This window comes from Dermacentor variabilis, chromosome 6, assembly GCF_050947875.1.
Source record: "Dermacentor variabilis isolate Ectoservices chromosome 6, ASM5094787v1, whole genome shotgun sequence".
Lineage (NCBI taxonomy): Eukaryota > Metazoa > Arthropoda > Arachnida > Ixodida > Ixodidae > Dermacentor > Dermacentor variabilis.
Window position 1 is genome coordinate 75096825 of NC_134573.1, and position 19089 is coordinate 75115913.

Here is a 19089-nt window from a genome sequence, read left to right on the forward strand (position 1 = left end):
CTGTGTCTGCCTGGGGTGATGTTTGCTTTAAGGACCGCGCCGCATGCGGCTACGGGGTTTTCGCCAGCTGAACTGGTGTACGGTCGCTCGCTTCGATCTCCGCTTCGCATGCTTCGAGAATCGTGGGAAGGTAGGGGCGACGACCCAGTCGTGGTGGAGTACGTGCTTAAGCTCCTCGAACGCTTAAGAAGGGCACAGGAGTTGTCAGGTGAAGCAATGGCAAAGGCCCAGCAGAGGGCCAAGGTTTATTATGATCGGACAGCCAGGGCCCGTCGTTTTGAGGTTGGCGATGAGGTCATGATATTGCGCACATCGCTAAACAACAAACTAGACGTGCAGTGGGAGGGCCCAGCACGAATTGTTCAGAAACTGTCGGACGTTAACTACGTGGTAAGTCTGCCAGGAAAGCGGAAAGCACAGCAAGTTTACCACTGTAATCTGCTCAAACCTTATAGACAAAGGGAAGCAGTGGTGTGCATGATGGTAAACGTTCCTGAAGAGCTTCCAGTCGAGCTTCCGGGACTAGGCTCAGTGACGAACAGGGAAGACACCGGTCAAGTCATTAGTGACCTTATCAGTAAAGCACCGCTGTCGCCCGAGCAGAAAACCGAACTACACCAGCTATTACAAGAGTTTCAAGGTCTGTTCTCTGAGAGGCCTGGTAGGACTTCTGTACTTACTCATGATATAGAACTTACCTCCACAGAGCCAGTACGATCCAAGGCGTATCGGGTGTCACCCCGCCAGAGCGATATTATGGAGGCTGAGGTAAAGAAAATGCTACAGCTCGGTGTTATTGAGGCAGGTGAGAGTGATTATACCTCCCCTTTGATTTTAGTTGAGGTACCGGGCAAGGAACCTCGTCCTTGCGTCGACTACCGCAGGCTTAATTCCATCACTAAGGATCAAATTTATCCGATCCCTAACATCGAGGAGCGCCTTGAGAAAGTTAGTAGCGCTCAGTTTATTTCCACCCTAGATCTTGTCAGGGGTTATTGGCAGGTTCCACTTACAGAAGAGGCTAGTAGGTATGCGGCGTTCATTTCACCAATGGGAACATTCCGTCCTAAAGTGTTGAGTTTTGGTTTGAAGAACGCGCCATACTGTTTTTCAAGCCTCATGGATAAAGTGTTGCGGGGACAGCAAGAATTCGCTTTACCGTATCTAGACGACGTAGCGATATTCTCCGCATCCTGGTCTGAGCATATGGCACACTTGCGGGCAGTGCTAACCCGCCTGCGCGAAGCGGGCTTGACAGTCAAGGCTCCTAAGTGCCAGTTAGCACAGGCCGAGGTTGTCTACCTCGGTCACGTGATTGGTCAGGGTCGTCGCCGCCCCTCTGAAATAAAAGTGGCCGCTGTGCGAGACTTTCCGCAACCGCGCACCAAGACCGATATTCGGTCGTTCTTGGGTGTCGCCGGCTACTATCAGAGGTACATCCCTAGGTACTCTGATATCGCGGCTCCCCTGACGGATGCTCTAAGAAAAACAGAGCCTCAAACAGTCGTCTGGGACGAGACAAAGGAAAGAGCTTTTAGCGCCCTAAAGAGTGCCCTAACAAGCCAGCCTGTGCTACGATCGCCAGACTATACAAAAGGGTTCATTGTTCAGTGCGATGCTAGTGAGCGAGGCATGGGCGTTGTACTGTGCCAACGGGAAAATGGAGAAGTAGAACACCCCGTCCTGTATGCTAGTCGTAAGCTGACCAGTCGTGAGCAGGCGTATAGCGCCACCGAGAAAGAGTGTGCGTGTCTCGTGTGGGCCGTTCAGAAATTGTCATGCTATCTAGCCGGCTCGAGGTTTATCATTGAGACGGATCACTGCCCTCTCCAATGGCTGCAGACCATCTCTCCCAAAAATGGCCGCCTCCTGCGCTGGAGCCTCGCTTTACAACAATATTCCTTTGAGGTGCGTTACAAAAAGGGGAGTCTCAACGGTAACGCCGATGGCTTAAGTCGAAGCCCCTAACGTAGGAATCAGCCTCAAAATTGTTTGTTACTGATGTTTTTCTTCCTGAGGCAGGATTTTTTTTTAACATATTGCTTTTGTTTAGTGTTTCAAAGTGATGATATGCTTTCTAGTGCAATTTTTCAATTTGTGGACGCGTTCTGAGTGATGCTAGACTACTGTAAGGAACTAGGCAGTGGTATAAAAAGGGGAAAGAGCCTGGCAGGGCTTAGTGAGGGTTGTGCCGTGCTTGCTGACTGAGCGGTTGAGTTTCAGCGTAGTTCTAACGCTTGCCGGGAACGAGAACAAAAATGTGAACTCTCCCGAAGTCACTTTGCAGTGTCCCGTGCGAACCTGAACGAGAGAACGAGGCCTTCTCTGTGCGCTGCGCTCAAGAAACGTCGAGGGACGCCCGACTTCGGTTATGAGCATCATCGAGCGACATCCCTCCGGACAGCGGATGCAGTCCCCTGTCCATCGGGATCTCCTTCCCCCGGCGGGGCGGTCTGTTGCGTTTCGCCTGCGACACGTGGTTTTGCCGGCGCGACTGCGGCGGGGCGGCAGACATTTTGGCCCGATCGTCGTCGCCGCAACACTCATCGCCAGGTGTTTCCAGGCGCGACTGCGGCGATGCGACCGCCTAGGGATCATCCTCGCATTCCAGTCATTGTGCCCGAAACAGGCGATGCCAAAGCAGGGATCTCATTCCAGTTATTGGGCCCGAAACAGGCGATGCCAAAGCAGGGATCTCGTTCCAGTCATTGTGCCCGAAACAGGCGATGCCAAAGCAGGGACCATCCTCTCATTACAGTCATTGTGTCCGACCGGCAGCGCCACGACAGGGTGCTACGAGATCGTGCTCGACATGGTGCTACGGCATCGCTACGACAGTGTGCGTCACCATTAGCCCATTGTACATTCACGTGCTCGTCTTTTGAGGGGTTCCTTCTTGCCCTCAACTGCGAGAGTATAAAAACAGCTGCCCCCGGACGCCAAAAGGGGGGCTCCGATTTCTTCTGTTGAGTGAAGTGCTCTCCCGTCTCTCTACTTCGGTCAAACCTGACCGCCAACTCTTTGCGATGTTAAAATAAACAAGTTGTTTCGTTGTTACCAGTCGACTCATGCTTTGCCGGGACCTTCGGATGCTTCCAGTTGTACCCCAGGCCGCCAGGCCAACGCTACCCTTGGGGCTTGCGACCCAGGTACAACCACGGGCGTCAGCGCCGAGTTCCCAACAGATCGTACCAGCAGTCCGATTCCAAACACCTCGAAGAATCGTTCCCTGAAGTGACGGCGTATGTACAAGACGTCAAAGCAGGAGACAGTTCACTTTACCACACTACAGTCCCCCCCCCACCCCCTTTGTTTGTCGCCTATGCGTATGGTTGCGGTGTATTAATCGCGTCTGTTGTCACCGAACCTTGCGTAATCTGATTGTGTGCGCGACGCAAGTAGCGTTGTGCTTTCTGGAAGGTATACGAGCACCAGCGATTACTACTAGAAGTCGTGTGTAAAAGCCGAGGCGCTCGACCCACAGATAAGATTTTCGACGATCGCCGACTTTGACTGCCGCTATCGTTGTGTCTGAGTGTTACTTGTTTCGCTGGGCACAAGTTTGCTCAATGAAGAGTCAGTTACGTGATTGACAGTTGTCGCTATGTATGCTGTGTTCTTCACCGGCACTACCATAGAAAAAAAAAAAAAAACGAAAGGTCACTGCAACGTGACAGTATGTATAGCTGCTACGCAGAGGCAGCTGTTTGTGAACTTGTCGTCCGAGAAAATCGTCACGCATACCTACTCGTGAGTTTGGCCAGCGTTTGGAAAAAAAGAAAAAAAAAAAAAGAACGCGCGTGCCATTTTAACGGCGCCTTTGTAATGAAAAAAAAAAAAAAAGTCAGCAAGAACGCAACAGAATTTATATAGCGACTTTTGTGATGAGTTTCGCCTTGGAAACATTTAACACGGAATAGCTTACTTCATATTCCCATTAACTTGATAGCATAAAGTAAAAGAAAGGAAGGAAAAACAAAGAGAAACAAACACCAGCAACAAAAAAAATGATGACACACCGTATCAAGCACATGAGCAAAACGAGAACAAGGTGAAAGCAGGATCCTCCTGCTTTCACCTTGTCCTCGTTTTGCTCATCTGCTTGAATTTCTATTACCCGCCTTCCCACTCTTTTCACCGCATCAAGCAGTCGTTTATTTATTTTCATTATTTTTTTCAGATATTCGACTCAGCTATTATCGAGGGTGCTGTCTTCATTACTTGGGACATTTCTTCTTTTTTAATAGCACGGATTTGTTATGAGCTTAATTTAAGGGGCATATATATATATATATATATATATATATATATATATATATATATATATATATATATATTTGCTTGGGAGAACCTACAGGGTTACCACTTATAAACTGATGAGAGTTTTTTTCTTCTTCTTTCATTTGTTATAAATGAATGGCCTAATGTTGTCTGCCCTCCCCCTAAATTGATGTTTGAAGTCAAATTCTTTGCTTTTCACGATAAATATTCCTTCTCGCTTCAAAAAAAAAAAAAAAGAAAGAAGATCCCTCTTTAAGCACCCAAATGGGAGTGGACCTTGTGCAGGATGTCAACGCGATCGCACTGTAGGTGCACGTTCAGTACTGCTTATATTAACGCTGGAGCAGCGCCACTAAGGGCAGGGCTTCGGCATCCCTGAAGATAAACCCTTACTTCGCGGGAAACGTCCGAACGTGTATCAGCGGTACGTGTAGAGGCTAATGGCGTTTTTCGCTGGTCGATCTGGAGCGGCCGCCGAAATCCTCGAGCGAGCGCTCGGGTTTCACAAATCCGAATCGGCCAGTGGAGCGCAAGAACGCTCCGCGGCGGATCACACAGGAAGTCTGCGTACACGTCGCACGAACCGGTTCCGAAAACCATGCCCTACTTCCGTTCTGTACGTTTCCACGGCAACCAAACTCGCCGTTCCCCGTGTGTAATTTGACCGTGGCAGTCGCATAGTCCGTCATTTCCATGTCGCGCCCGCTAGGATTGTGCATGGACAACGTGCACAGAAGTCTTCGTACAGCACCTGCGTCACTTCGTAATCGCTGTCGTCCGGGCTCTCATCGCTCGCGAGCGCTACAGCAGCACCGAACGCAGCCATTTTGCGAAGCAACACAATGTTGTGCGTACCAAGCGGCTATCGATTTCGCTTGAAGACGGAAGTGACGCGAGCTATTTCCGCCCGAATCCGCGCCTCGGCGGCGGAGCAAGTGAGAGCGATCCGGCGCGGAGCGAGTTGATCCGAAACGACCAGTGGAACGCGCGAACCCGCTCCAGATCGACCAGTGAAATTCGGATTCGTTGCCGCGGAGCAAGAAATACTGCTCCGAATCGACCAGTGAAAAACGCCATAAGACATGCCTTGTGTCCGCAGGCTCCTTTAAGTATTCTCGTTTGCTTTCTTCCTTGCTAAATAAAGCATTTCTTTGCCAGGCTGATTATACGTTTTATCGGGTAATACGCTCATCCCTCGTTTTATTTATTTTCATTTCTCTCGGGCAGGAGGCGAGAGAGAACGTATATATTATAGAATGCGTGCGATATTGAGCTCCAAACCATGTCGCTTTCTTGGAGTCTGCGAACAAGAGGGCACGAGCTTCGTGGTGTTCAGATTGTTCTAAATGCCGCCCCAATTCGGCAACCAGAAACATGCTGGTAATCACAATTTAGAAAACAACTTTTTTTTCTTTGACACGCGCTGTATACTCCGCAAATGTACAGCCAGTTTACAGCGAAGCTGCATGTACATGTACATGTGCAGGTATAAGGCCACAAACGGCCTTAGAATAGGGGTCGCCGATGGAGAGACGCAGGCTAGCGCTGCGGCTTGCATGCGCCATTGATCCCCATCCATACATCAACAAACAGCAATCTCGACGACCCCGGAGGGAAACGGGTATTAACCTACTACTCCTTTGAAGAGCGTGGCTTCGGTCATGCTGTTTAACAGCGAAGCCAAACAGGAGTTATACGAATATATCTTTGCGGAACATTTGCCCAACAGCTAGTTATAAATGATTCAGATTCAGACTGCGTGTTCCGGAAAAAAAACGAAAAAAAAAGAAAAAAAGGAATACAGGTCGACCGTCCAAACTTTATTAAAAATAAAAGAGACGGTATAAACCGGTAAAAGAAGTGACCGGTATATCAGACGGGGGCCGACTTTTGCCGCGGTTTTTTAAAAAAATAAGATTGACCTGTATTCCGTTTCTTTACGGTAATACACATTCAGCGCCTCTAATTAAGCAACAGTGTGGTTTGCGTGAGTGCAACTAGGTCGTGCCTGTGTGCGCCGCCGTATCACGAGCACTAACATCACTAACAAATCAGTGGTTTATAGTACGGCACAATGCGGCCAGCATATACAGGTACTGGCTTGCGGTGCATCCGCCACTCGTATATGTCAATATAGTCATCAGACAATTAACTGAAGGCAACTAAAGCGCTAAGTTCCTGCAAGACACGAAACTAGACGACCGGCTCCAGCAGGGTTACCGTCTGATGTACGCAAGCATTCGACACTTCTCTCCTCATCATCGTCCGTCGCAGTATGAAATTTCACTCACCAGTGCGCAGTATATAGCAGGCTACAGAGCGCACCAACTCGAGCTCGGGTCGACCTCTATGTCTTGCCTGTCAATAAATTTATATCTCTCTTAGAGAAACTGAACATCCTCTGTATGGGCAACGATATATACATCTGATAGGACACAAATTGCTTTTATGCACGTAGTCTGTCAAGTGATGAAATGGCACGCATATGTTCACGATCAATACGCGCTCTTTCTTCCCTCCTGGCTCCTTCTCTGTTGTGCACCCCACCTTTTCAACTTGTCCTCTCTGCCGCTAAGACGGGGACACGCGCACTTGCGCTGCGACCGCTTTCTCCTTCGACTGTCTCGTTACAACGGGAACCTAATTATACCGCTGCCGCGCCCCTCTACCTCTTCTCCGACTTTCCTCTCCAACTGTCCTCCTTGCCCTACAAGCATCCGCCTTCCTCTTGCCCTGCATCGTCATCGATAAGGCTGCTGTAAAGCTGTCAAAGTGCCTAGAAAGAGTCAATCACTGCCACCATGGTCTGACTTAATTATCTCTTGTATGCTTTTTCCTTTTTCGCTTCCGAACGGCCATGTACGCTGTCTGCCGCCTTCACTATCCGCCACAGGTCGAACTGTTTACCTTGTAGCATACATCATTCAAGTCCGATTTCTCTACGTTTCAAGAGTAACCTAAAGAATTTCTCTCTCTCTCTCTCTCTCTCTCTCTCTCTCTATATATATATATATATATATATATATATATATATATATATATATATATATATATATATATATATATATAGCAGGCGCACGAGCGTAAGAGTCTATCCTTTCTGTCTAGGCTTGCACGTGACCTGGGGTTTCATGTCTTTGTGCAAATAAAACTTATTATTATCATTATTATTGTTATTATCATATATTACAGTTAATTGTCGTGACTGCAATATATGTGTATGGTTGCGCTGCAAAGGTTGTACACACACACACACACACACACACACACACACACACACACACACACACACACACACACACACACACACATATATATATATATATATATATATATATATATATATATATATATATATATATGCGTGTCTGTTGTGTGTAGACAAACACACATGTACACTGACACGAAAACGTGTTCTTGCATGGTTGCACTGCAAAGGGGTGCACCCCTTTTGCAATGTAACCATACACATATTACAGTCAGGAAAATTGAATGTAGCGACATAAACATGTTGTTGGGCAAAGGCACGGGGTGAGTGAGGTTCTTCTGACCGAGGAAAACCAGCATTCGCTCGGGAAGGTCTCACCTCGGGCACGCGCGTGGCGCGAACAATGGAGGTATTATTATACTGACGCACGTGAGCTGGCATCCCGTGTGATACCATGACCGCGGCCTCTCCTTTGTTTTACAGTGGCTGCCAACCAACAGAGTTTTCAGGCGATGCCGTATGCGTTGACATGGTCGTTATGTTCGGTTAGGCTAAACGCGCTGGGCGCTGTACGTGGCACATCATATGGATCACGAATCGAGGCGCATTTCGCGCCATGGATCTTCTTTATTTAGCTAATTGTACACGGAACAGTTGGTCGAGCTGTTTGTCTATTTTTCACAGTTTTCACTCTCGTGACAACATTAATTTAAGCCTTTAGAAATTTAAATCTCTTCCTTCTCTTCGCGACACCAATATACATCAGACTGTGCAGCACTTTGTACTACATGATTTATCGCTTCCTTCATTTTCCCTTAATGGTTAATGCCCCTTCACCTTCGAGAACAGTGAGTGATAGCAGCACGTAAATTAGGTCAACTCTCAGGCATGGCCTCTGTGCCTTTCTGTGAATAAGCTCTCTATCTCTCTGCAAGACCGAAAATCGGAAGCAGGTATGAAATTTGCAAAATGGGGTTTCATTGCGCAGTCTTCCATCGCAATAACTATATGTTACGTGAGCCTTTTTATTACAGCGAGACTTCGTTTCTCATTCAAATTTACCGGTATTACGTTTTTGAGCAAAGCCTTTCTGTTGGTTTAAAGCAGTTTCGGTTTCGATTATGAGTTGAAGGAAAAAAAAACAAAAAACTAAAAGCGCAACGCTGGCGCTGCTGCGCTGTTCTCGCTGTTTCTGTGCATGCGAAGAGACGGACAACTGAACCTGCGCGCCTGCAATTTCGGCAAATTTCGGCCCGGAAAACGCTCGGTAAATAGTTTGTCTCCTTTATCTGCTCGTTCTTCGCGATCGGCAATCCATTGGCCGCATTTGAATACTATACAGAGCTGTCCTAGTGTACCGTACTTTATTGGACGCAATCACTCAGCGTCGTCAGCTGCTACGCCGGTTCCATCAACGTTCTATGTTCCATATTCAGCGGCAGTGTGCAGAGGCGTTTGAAAGTTGGTAATCGGTATTACGTTATCACCCTCTTGTTCGATCGTGTCTGTGTGGATCATATAAAACCGAAGCGAATGCGCGTGATTGGAATTTGCGGTAGATATTTATTTCCATGTCGTCTTAAATTTACAAGCACAGTGCACTTCAATACTTTTTTATCTTTCTTTTTCTTCTTGTTACTTAGCATTTCGCTCGCGTTTCTCGTCCGCGCATGTCGGCTTCACGCTCCGATAATTACGAAGGAAAGCGGTGAAAAACGCGAAGCGTTGAGCGAATGAATAACGGGCGCTAGCCGAGGACCAGATATGCTGCGAGTAAATGTTGGAATAATCGGATCATCACCTAGCGCTATAGGCGTTCGCGTGGCGATTATATATTCGGCGATCAGATTCTTTCGCTCGGCCAGCTGTTTTTAATGGATTTATCGCGTATGTTGCCGGCAGGCAGTCTCGGAATTTATTGTTTATGTAGCGTGCTTATGCGTTCACCGCTCGGTTTTGCTTGAAATGATTGCCGCAGTGTAGCGAAAGCTGCGCTGTCAGACAGTTCCGTCTGTGGATGTTCTTGCACACGTGCCTTTATTTTTCCGTTGGAGGTGCGTCAATTCCGTTTCTTCTTCTTTCTTTTTCTTTTCTTATTTTATTTCTATGCCTCGATCTGTCAGCACTGTGAAAACAAAACGCAATTTTGTCGACTCTGTTTCACACAGACGCATTGTTTTAATGAGGGCCGCCCGTAATCGATTACTGATAAGCGCGCTCCACGGATCGCGTCAGACGTTGTTGCTATCGTGCGTGAAGAAACATGTGGCGCACGTAATGAAAATTAAGCTACATAATTACGTACGATTGTGGAAGACCTGCTGTGGATCTTCTTCTTCTTCTTCTTCTTCTTCTTTGTCTTGTTTCGGGATTCGAATATGACCCCGCTAATTATTGACTCCGATTTCTTGGCGAAATTTTTCCCTGGGTTAGATAGAACAGTTCACTTTAATAATTTGCCACAAACAATTCTCCTCTAACAGAGAAATGGCACAGTCATTACGTTCTTTATTTCACTTGACATTTTAACACATAGTGATAATCGTAGCTTCTACAAGGTACGCATTTACACTATTTATTCTTGATGAAGATATGTTCCCTTTCACTTAGTCACACTTATAAAACTTTCGATTTATTGTACATGATGGTAATTACCCCTTGGGCATCACTGAATTTTCAGTTCAGAGTGTGTGCTGTATTAATCAACTATCAGTTCATTGAATTCGGAATTAACCTGCTCAGACTGAACAAAACCCTATTTAAACAATACCTCTTAAAGTAAGTCCTTATTGTCAAGTGGTCCCCTATGAACCTGGAAAACTGTATTAATCAGATGGCCCTGGGCGCATGCTTTACAGCACCTAGATGTGTGTGGACAAACAATCCATTTGTTCTGTCTGCTCAGATAAAACTGTCTTTTGTTTGCCTGAACACATATATTCAGGTTTGACATCATCTGGGGGTTCCGCGAGTTCATTTTTCATCCTGGATTGCTGCATCAACTCATGACATATGAAGTGCTCCACATATTTATTTTTCGTCGTCGAGTGGATGCATGTAGCGGTATGTCTCGCACAAAGTATTGGTCTTCTTGGAAACTGGTGGCAACAAAATGATTAAACACTTGGAATTTAGTTAATAAAGGGAAAAATTAGACATCCACACAATCGTAGAAACTGCTACAAAGGAAAACCATACAGGTTTTTCGAAAGAAAAGCTTCGCAGTTGAAGAAAAATTTGTCCTTGTCCGGGACTCGAATGGGTGGATGTCTAATTTTTTCCCCTTTATTAATTACTTCCTTCCACCTTGCGGGTTTTCGCAGAACTATTACATCAAACTTGGAATGTAGTGTCACCTGCATCTAGCTTTGTTTTGCGCCAGAATATATCAGGCTATCGTTTCTGTTTCGATATTCAAAATTATGACAGCTGTTGTTCATGGAAGTGGACACTAATTCTTACAAAGTTAGCAGTAAGTGCACGTTAATAAAATAAGTGCTAACATGTGAAAGAAATGTAGGCCAGGTTAATGCGAGCTCTATGTACTATTGTTAGGCTTGTTACATTTCCTTAGTCATTTCTTTTTTTTTTTTGAAGAAGTCACCACATATGCTGTTTCCTGGGCTTGTGTTTCAGTCTAAATTGTGTTGGTTAATTTTGGCTATGCTTGGGTGTTGTGCCATATCAGTGGTGCATGAATAATGAAAAAAAAAAAATTGAGTGAATAAAGAGTAACTCATTCACACTGAGTAATACAAGCAGTCAAAACTCAGAACAAGGCTGAATGCTCTCGACTCCCATTACTTTCCCCTCAGAATGTGCAAATTAAATTCAAATTAACTTAATTAAGTCACATAGTATAGTGCTTGAAAAGCAGGCATTTAAATGAACTGAAGTCACGTGATAGTATAGCAGTTGAAAAGCACACATCATCCTTAAGAAGTGCTTAGGAAGCATGAGTGCTTTTTCAAACTTCTTAACACGAAGGAAATAAACATCAGATCAACTGGCGTCGAAAAAATGACTCAACTGCGTAGCATACATGGTGCATTCCTTAAAGAAAGGATGGAAAATATAAACTAAGTTAACTGTTTGCAGCTTTAATATCTTCCTCTCTATTGCGAGTGAGTCAAAGTAACACACATTTTCACACTGGGTGTCCCACGTTTCTGCCTCTGTGGTAACTGATCAGTAAAATTAAGCAAAATTGTGGCTATAACCTGTTGATATATGCACAATTTCTCGGAGTGGTCTAGCAGTATTTCAGACCTGCGATTATATGTACGTTAATGGCTCTAAATAGTCCATTGCTTTAATCAGGTACACAAATCCTTGGCAAGGGGTGCTCGTTGCTGGTAATATTAACACAGTTGCTGTAGGTGTAGTTGATTCTTGGCAGCTGCGATTACATTGTAATGGGGCTCAAATGCAAAAAGAAAAATCCACATGCTGCGGTTGACTTCTGTCTGGTTTGGGACCGGTACAGCTGCCCTTTTTGGAGGTGCTGTTGGCTGTTGGTTCACAATCCTTTCCCAGCGTTTATGACCAGTTTTCCAGGCTTACTTGTACATGGAAATAGTGAGAATAGTGGCTGCGTAGATAAAGTTAATTAGAAGATGAAGTGCAGTGGCTTTAACTTCTGCATTAACTGTGATAAGAAAGCTGCATTTTTCTTCTCCGAGTCATTTGCCTTGTTTGCGGCATGTAGTCCTTTATATAACGGCGTAAGAGCAAACAAAGCAATAACAGGATGACAAAAAACTTTGGTATCACAGGCACCAGATCTTGTTGCACTGCTTGCTGTTACGTCAAAGTACTGACTAACCCAGCTTGACACTATATTGCCTTTATGTAGCAATATTTTCAGTGGTTCTGTTGCCTCTTTAACTGTAATATTTGTAACAGCTTTGCATTTTTTTTTTTGTATGTGTGGTGTTCTCACTTAAAAATCTAGCACCGCTAGCATTAGACCACTGCTTCCTTGAAAGAGGGGGCTGTTCTTTTGTTTCAAGAAAGTTGGCAGCTTTACCTGATGCACTTAGATTTTGGTGCCCCTAGAGGAACTACAGGGGGCCAAAAAGAATTTGGTGCCCTCTTCTATGATGTCAGCTATGTGATAATGTTTCACTAGCACCACCATTTTTGCTTCATAAAGCCTAAATGTAACTTTAAGAGTTAAAACCCACATCAATATCAAATTGAGCCTATCTTGCCATATGTATGGTAAATGGGAAAAGGGAGGACTAAAATGATGCAACCATTTGCAGAATCCCAGCAGCAGTGAGGAAATAGTTTCTTTTTTTTTTTCATCTATGTACTGCATTGGCTGAATTGTACGTAGTACGTAATGCCTACGTACGAATAGTACGTAATGCCTACGTACGAATAGTACGTAGGCATTTGCATTAAGGAGGTTGTATGACTAGTTGTTATGCACACTGAAGGGGCATGGAGGAGACAGTGGGAACATTCAGTGCTTTGTTCCAACTTTAGTCTGTATATAGAGCCAAACACAATGCTTCAATTGGTTTCTCATCGTGCTGTTCTGAACTATGTCATATGTATAGCTGCCATCAGACTTTACTAGAATGTAAGGCACACCTATGGTGGCTTAACTTCAACATGCTGTAAGGAGCAAACGAATGCCTCTGAAAGAAAGTTCACTAAGCTAGCACATCCTAGGCAACCCAACCAGAAATCTCTAGCCCCCTCCGCAAGGGAAGCAGAAAGGCGCTTGAGATGCGTGTTTGTTAAGTGTGATGGTACCTGTACCTTGACTACATTTATTTTTTCATCCTCGATTTGTATATATCTTCCTGTGCTTCAATTTTGTCTGTAAAGCTGTTCTGTTTCTGTTCGGCACATGAGAGTAGAATGAATGAATGAGCGAAACATAATGACAATGTCAAAAACTGAAAGACGAGTCTTGCATGCTCGATTCTGGCTTTGTTCCTTACTTCACACATCCAGGACTGTTGTTCTTTTGAGAAGGGGGGGAGGGTAAGAGGCTTTCAAAGTGATTTTGAACTGGTCATTATTGCTTGTTTTAATTTTCTTTGCGCTTGCAGATTTGCATTCTGTTTGTCGTATTGTGCATTGAACCAATGCGAACAAAGTGCTTACAGGAAACGGGAGATCTAAAGTGGTGGACACTGGGCTGGGCTGCAGCCTGAAGCTTTTTTTTGTGTTTCCCCGCTGTTGAACATACACTGAACCACCTTGGTCACAATTGGCCCCTGTGTAGTGATTGACCATTTGCCGACCACTTTTACTCCTTGCATGATTAGAACGTTTCCTTGCCATCTGCAGCAGGAGGGCCAGCAGCATCAGCGGCCATGAGCGGCAAGGTACCAAGCTCGCCCAAGAAAGAGGGCAGCCCCCACAAGAGGCAGAGTCTCACGGGGACCACTGGTAAAAGCCTGTTCTCACATTGCTCGATCAGGACTCGCTCACTTATTGGTTCACAACGGTGCAGAGCTATGCAGCAGTTCAACAAGAGTAAATCTGAGCCCTTTCTCTTCCTTTTTACTGTTACCAGACTATGAGACGAGAAATGGACTGAAAGGTTGTAGGCATAGCACTCAAAGGCAAAAAAGAGGGCAGTATGGATATGAGAATGGGTGTAGCGGCCATTCTATTTCAGGTGAAGAGGAAGAACAAGGGGTTAGGTAGATGGTGTTATTCATGGACTGGTGTGATAAGCAACATTGGAGATTTGCAGTGCTGCCTGTGCCATGCTACAGTAAAGCCTCTCAAACATGCAAGCTGTCGCATGACAGTGATTTTATAAGCCTGGGAAGAATGAGAAGAAGGGGCACCAACCCAACTCTTGTTAGTCACAACCGTATGGAGCCCAAGAATGCATAGGGAAAATAATTTGTTTTTCGTTTATTTTTAATTGCAATGTAGAGGTGATAACGTAAAGGGAAATGAAAGTGGACGAAAAAAAAAAGAAGGAAAAACAAAGCTTGCCATCGTTGGGAGGAGAACTCGCATTCTGCACGTAATATGTAGCGTTCTCGTTCCAGCACAAGGGGATGGCAGCATTTTTTGTGTTGGTTTCTTGCTTGCTAGCTAAAGCTACTTTTGCGGTGAGCATTCTTAGCTCCTTCTATGTGGCCTCCTGTTCGGGGGCCAACAACGCAGCATAACAATGCAGCATAGCAGTCTGGTTCCGTCAGTGTTTGTAACCAAGTTCTGGGGCCATTGATGTGCAGAGGATGACGGGGAGGCAGAGTTCCACTGGGATGACTACTTGGAGAGCACACAGAGCGAGGCTGTGCCGGCCACAGCCTTTGCCCACGTAAGTATTCATGTGCTGCTCACCCTGGATGCTGAATTCCGGTGACGATTGCAGTGTCCTCTTGTGGGTTATCTGGAAAATTGCACTAGTTGGTTCTGCACGGTTCAAATTGTAAAAGCACAACTTTGGAGGAAGACATAAACTGAACTAGGGTTCGCGACTGAGCTAGTTGGTCTTGTTAAGCATCGTGAAACCAGGTAAGTGACGCAGAAAGGAAAGGGAGACGTAGCCAGCACTTGTCTATGTCTCCCTTTCTTTTTTGAGTTCTTTGTCTGATTTTGCACTGTTTAACAAGATAAACTGAACAGCAGACAAGGACAGTGCTTGTCTGCTCTTCAGTTTATGTTCTCGTCTAAAATGATGTCGTTATGTGTTTGACCTCTAGTTCGGTAGTATTGTGACGAGTGGGGCACAGTGCAAGGGAAACAGAGAACACAAGAAATATTGCAAGGCTTTCACACAGCAATCACTTGTGCTCTCACCTGTACCGCTTTGGCTTGCAGATTACAGCATTTAATGCTGGGAATTGCGAAAGAATGTGCAGCTGTATTGGCAGCAACCGTCATTGACAATGCAAAATCATTGTGTGGGAATAATTGGAAAGTGCCTACTGAGAGGTGCAGTTAGGACTATTCTTCACGCAACTGTCACCCATTTTTTTTGTTTTAGCATTGTTCTGGTTTCCTACATTTTGCCTTGTTGGTCACCCAGTTGTTGCTCTGTTTATCAGTGTTCAAACCTTCCCTGATATTTGACAGGCCAGTCACATTTTCTCTTGTAGGGAGTGTCAACCTTCGTTACTTTCTTGCAGATTTAGCTCTAGTTTCTTCTCAGTACATGGCGTCAACCACATAAGTATTTTTATTTTTGGACCTTTAGTGCAGTGTGCGGGACTGCACTTGTTTCTCAGATGTAGTTGTTCAGAATTTTCCTTGCTATTACCCACATCCACCCCTGTGCATTGTTTGAAAGGTTAAGTGCATGAAGCAACGGCACAAGAGAAATGAAAAGGACAACATAAATGCTTAGTGGAAACTTATGTGCACATTTTATATCCCTATGGATTCAAACTGTGAATTCTTATGAACTTACTCGGCTTTCTGTCCTTCTGCATTTCATTTCTACACATCCACTTCGGCCACTTGCACCGTGTCGATGTTAAAACCTCTATGTGTGGCATTACATTCCGGTTGTGCGCCCTGGTGGCAGGTGGAGCACAGTCTGGAGAGTGGCCTGCGCCCAGGTATGAAGCTGGAAGTGCCACTGAGCTCTGCCGATGGTGGCAGCGGCAACGGCGAAAATGGTGGCGGAGTCTACTGGCTGGCCTCGGTGGTGACCACGTGCGGTCCGCTGCTGTCCCTGCGCTACTTGGGTTACGGGGCGGACCGGTCAGCCGACTTCTGGTGCGATGTGGGCACGAACGAGGTGCACCCACTTGGTTGGTGCGCCCGCAACCACAAGCCTCTCAAGCCACCTCCGGGTAAGGAACGTGCATGGCTTTTTGAGTGCTGCATTTGATGGTAAAATCCTCCCTTTAAAATTCTCAAGCTTTGGAAAGCTCCGGAAATAGGGGCCAGAAAGAAAGGATGAAATCGCTAGCAACAATCTATTGAAAACACACTTACACTATGGTACACTCTACCAGGGAACACCTAATTTGCATTCATAACAAGGATGTATCATCAACCTCGTAGAAAAACATGCTTCATATGGGACATGCTAGGCTGATCTATATCAAGAAAGATTTATTGCTGAGGCTTTCCTGTCAAAACTGAGCTGTAATCAGTTCAGAATTACTAGCTTGGTGTTTTTCTTTAGTAGGGTACCATACTGTGCATTATCTCTTTTGATTGCTTTGTTGTCTGTACAGTGAAACCTCGTTAAACTGTAGTTGGCCGGAGCTCGGAAATAGTACATACTAAATGGTAGTACTGCTTAACCGAAATAGCATGAGATTGCCCACATACCTGTCAAAGACGGAACTCAGAGAGAGTGTGATGAAAGGAAAAAAACATGCAGTATTTATTTGCTTCGTGCGACAAACATGTTATTTTCGTTTGATGCCGCGGCGGCCTAGCAGCGACTACAGCGGCCTCAAACTTGCTGAAGCTGTGAGCCAGCCTTTCAACCAGTCCCCTCTTCTCGGCAAACACTCTCATGGCAAATTCCTCGTTGGCGTTGCATATTCTCCGTGCACAGGCACGGTAGCATTTCAGAAGTCTGGAGCACCTTTTCATTGCGGGGTGCTGTTCTCGTCGCGACATTTGCATTCATGAGGCTGATATAACGCACAGCTTCTGCCATTATTGGGCCTGAATCACCCGTGCTGTTGCTTTCCGTGTCGTCCTTATCACTGTCACTATGCAATACTTTGGCAACAACAGAGGCAACGATGGTGAAAAGTCGAACCTCGTAGCCGACATCTCTTCGTGGTTGCAGCAGCGCTGCCGAGCAACTTCTTCGCATTCCAAATACCACACACCGTAGTCAACAGTAGACCCATGTCGTGTGTCAGCGCCGACTTTTCATGTCACATTCGATAGCACGAACGATGTCTAATTTTTCTTCTATGCTGAGCATCTGGCTTCTTTTTTATTTGAGTTTCGGCATGACACGAGTTCTCGCTTGCAGGACGCCACAACGCTCTCCGGCACGGTGCCGAAATAATGTTGATGTTCATGTGGCTTCACGCGCAAATGCACAGGGCACTTGGAGGCCGTTGTGCTGATCTCTGAGGCTTGTTGTTCTGCCAGGCCACCCGATAGAGACGATGCACCGACATGTTTGCGTGACGAAAAGTGGAAACACTACGTGTTAACTGATACGTACGCAGTAAACTGGTACGGTTTATGTGGATACAAAACACATTATGTTCAGTGGCGGCTGAGTCGGGGATTTGAATTTACTACTTTGAAAGCGAAACTATTGTTTAAGCAGGTACGGTTTAACGAGGTTTTACTGTAGCTGTCTTTTCCAAGTAGGAGCCTGAGCCATCTTGGCCACTCCGCAGTGTTGTGGCAAGAAATGATTCAATGATACCACTTGTGAAACTCTGCTTTGATATCTGGCCAGGCATTGTGACCAATGTTTGGGGGCTGCCAGGCACACTCCTTTACAGTGATCATAAATGCAAACTAGTTTTTCTTTGTTAGCCTCACCACATCATGGCATTCCTAACACACCTTTTAACCACAAGGGGCATTGTGTGGACTTCCATATCCTAATCTGACCAGGATTGTAGTTTTTGGACAAAGGCACCTTTGGTGATTACGGCGCATGTTCAACAGAGCAAACGGGTGAAGGACAGGATGAGAAAATAACATAAACACAGGTGTTCAGTTTCAAAGTGCTTTCATTTTCGTAAGTGCACGAAATGAATATCATAGATAAAACTTTCCCTATGTCTTCAATGTTTGTCATTTCATATTATTGTCACTAGCGGAAATTGAGTCCCTCAGTTCCCTCTATTATTCTCACTCGTGCTATAATATCAGACATACGAAAATAAAAAAGTAAATGCTACAATAATCATGCACATGTTGCAGTTACTTGATGACGACTGTTGCTGTTTTCTTTCTAACTGTATACACCCAGAAATTGCTACTCCTTTTCTTTTTAGCATCATGGATGCTATGCTCACACATGTGTCATTTATTTTTTACATTTAAGCTGCCTCAAAGTGATTACAGTCAAACCCCATTAGTATAATGAATACAGAAATAACAAATTAGCTAAGTAAACGTAAGATGTTTCTTTCTCACCAGTACGAATACTGACAAACATAGCATTGCATTATTTTATTAGTCTCGAGAATCTGGCAGATTCTGTAGCCTGCAGATGTTTTTTTGTGCTAGCGTGTGTGTAACAGTTTTTGTAAAAGTTTCTCTGATCATCTCTCCATTTCCGGCAGCCATATTGGAGAAGCACTTGGACTGGGAGAAGCTGCTTGCGGATGAATTGAAGAGTGCTGTCACTGTGCCAGCCTATGTCCTTGAGATGGTAAGTTATCTCTTGCTGCGTGGAAGCACCAGGATTGCAAATAATGATTGGTTCAAGGATTTAGAAGCTGAAAGAGTCAAATATTTGGGTTGAAGCATTGGAAAAAAGAGAAGAGAAATGGTGGAGAAAGAATGCACATATAATAAACAAATGGGTGTTATTTCTTACCAGCGCCAGCCTCTATTGTCTTAATGGCATTTTCTTGTGAGCATAGCATGAAGATAAAAGTTTGCTTTTGCAACCTCCATACCAGGGTGTCTGAACGAAATGCTTTTCGCTCTGGTTTTAGTTTTGTTCC

The 19089-nt window shown here is 45.2% G+C and overlaps 1 protein-coding gene across 4 annotated transcripts in view; it reads left to right on the forward strand.

The window, feature by feature from the left end:
- Positions 1-8635: 8635 nt before the first annotated feature.
- Positions 8636-19089, forward strand: part of LOC142584874 (scm-like with four MBT domains protein 2) — a 61022-nt gene continuing 50568 nt past the window's right edge. The window contains exons 1-5 of one of the 4 annotated variants that reach the window (XM_075695189.1): positions 8636-8756; positions 13799-13900; positions 14707-14792; positions 16002-16272; positions 18703-18791. In XM_075695189.1, coding sequence (XP_075551304.1) covers positions 13825-13900; positions 14707-14792; positions 16002-16272; positions 18703-18791 — 522 coding nt within the window. In that variant the 5' untranslated portion in view covers positions 8636-8756; positions 13799-13824. Of the gene's footprint in view, positions 8757-8846; positions 8962-13798; positions 13901-14706; positions 14793-16001; positions 16273-18702; positions 18792-19089 lie in introns of those variants that run through there. The other 3 variants (XM_075695188.1, XM_075695190.1, XM_075695191.1) reach the window with 3 other exon arrangements.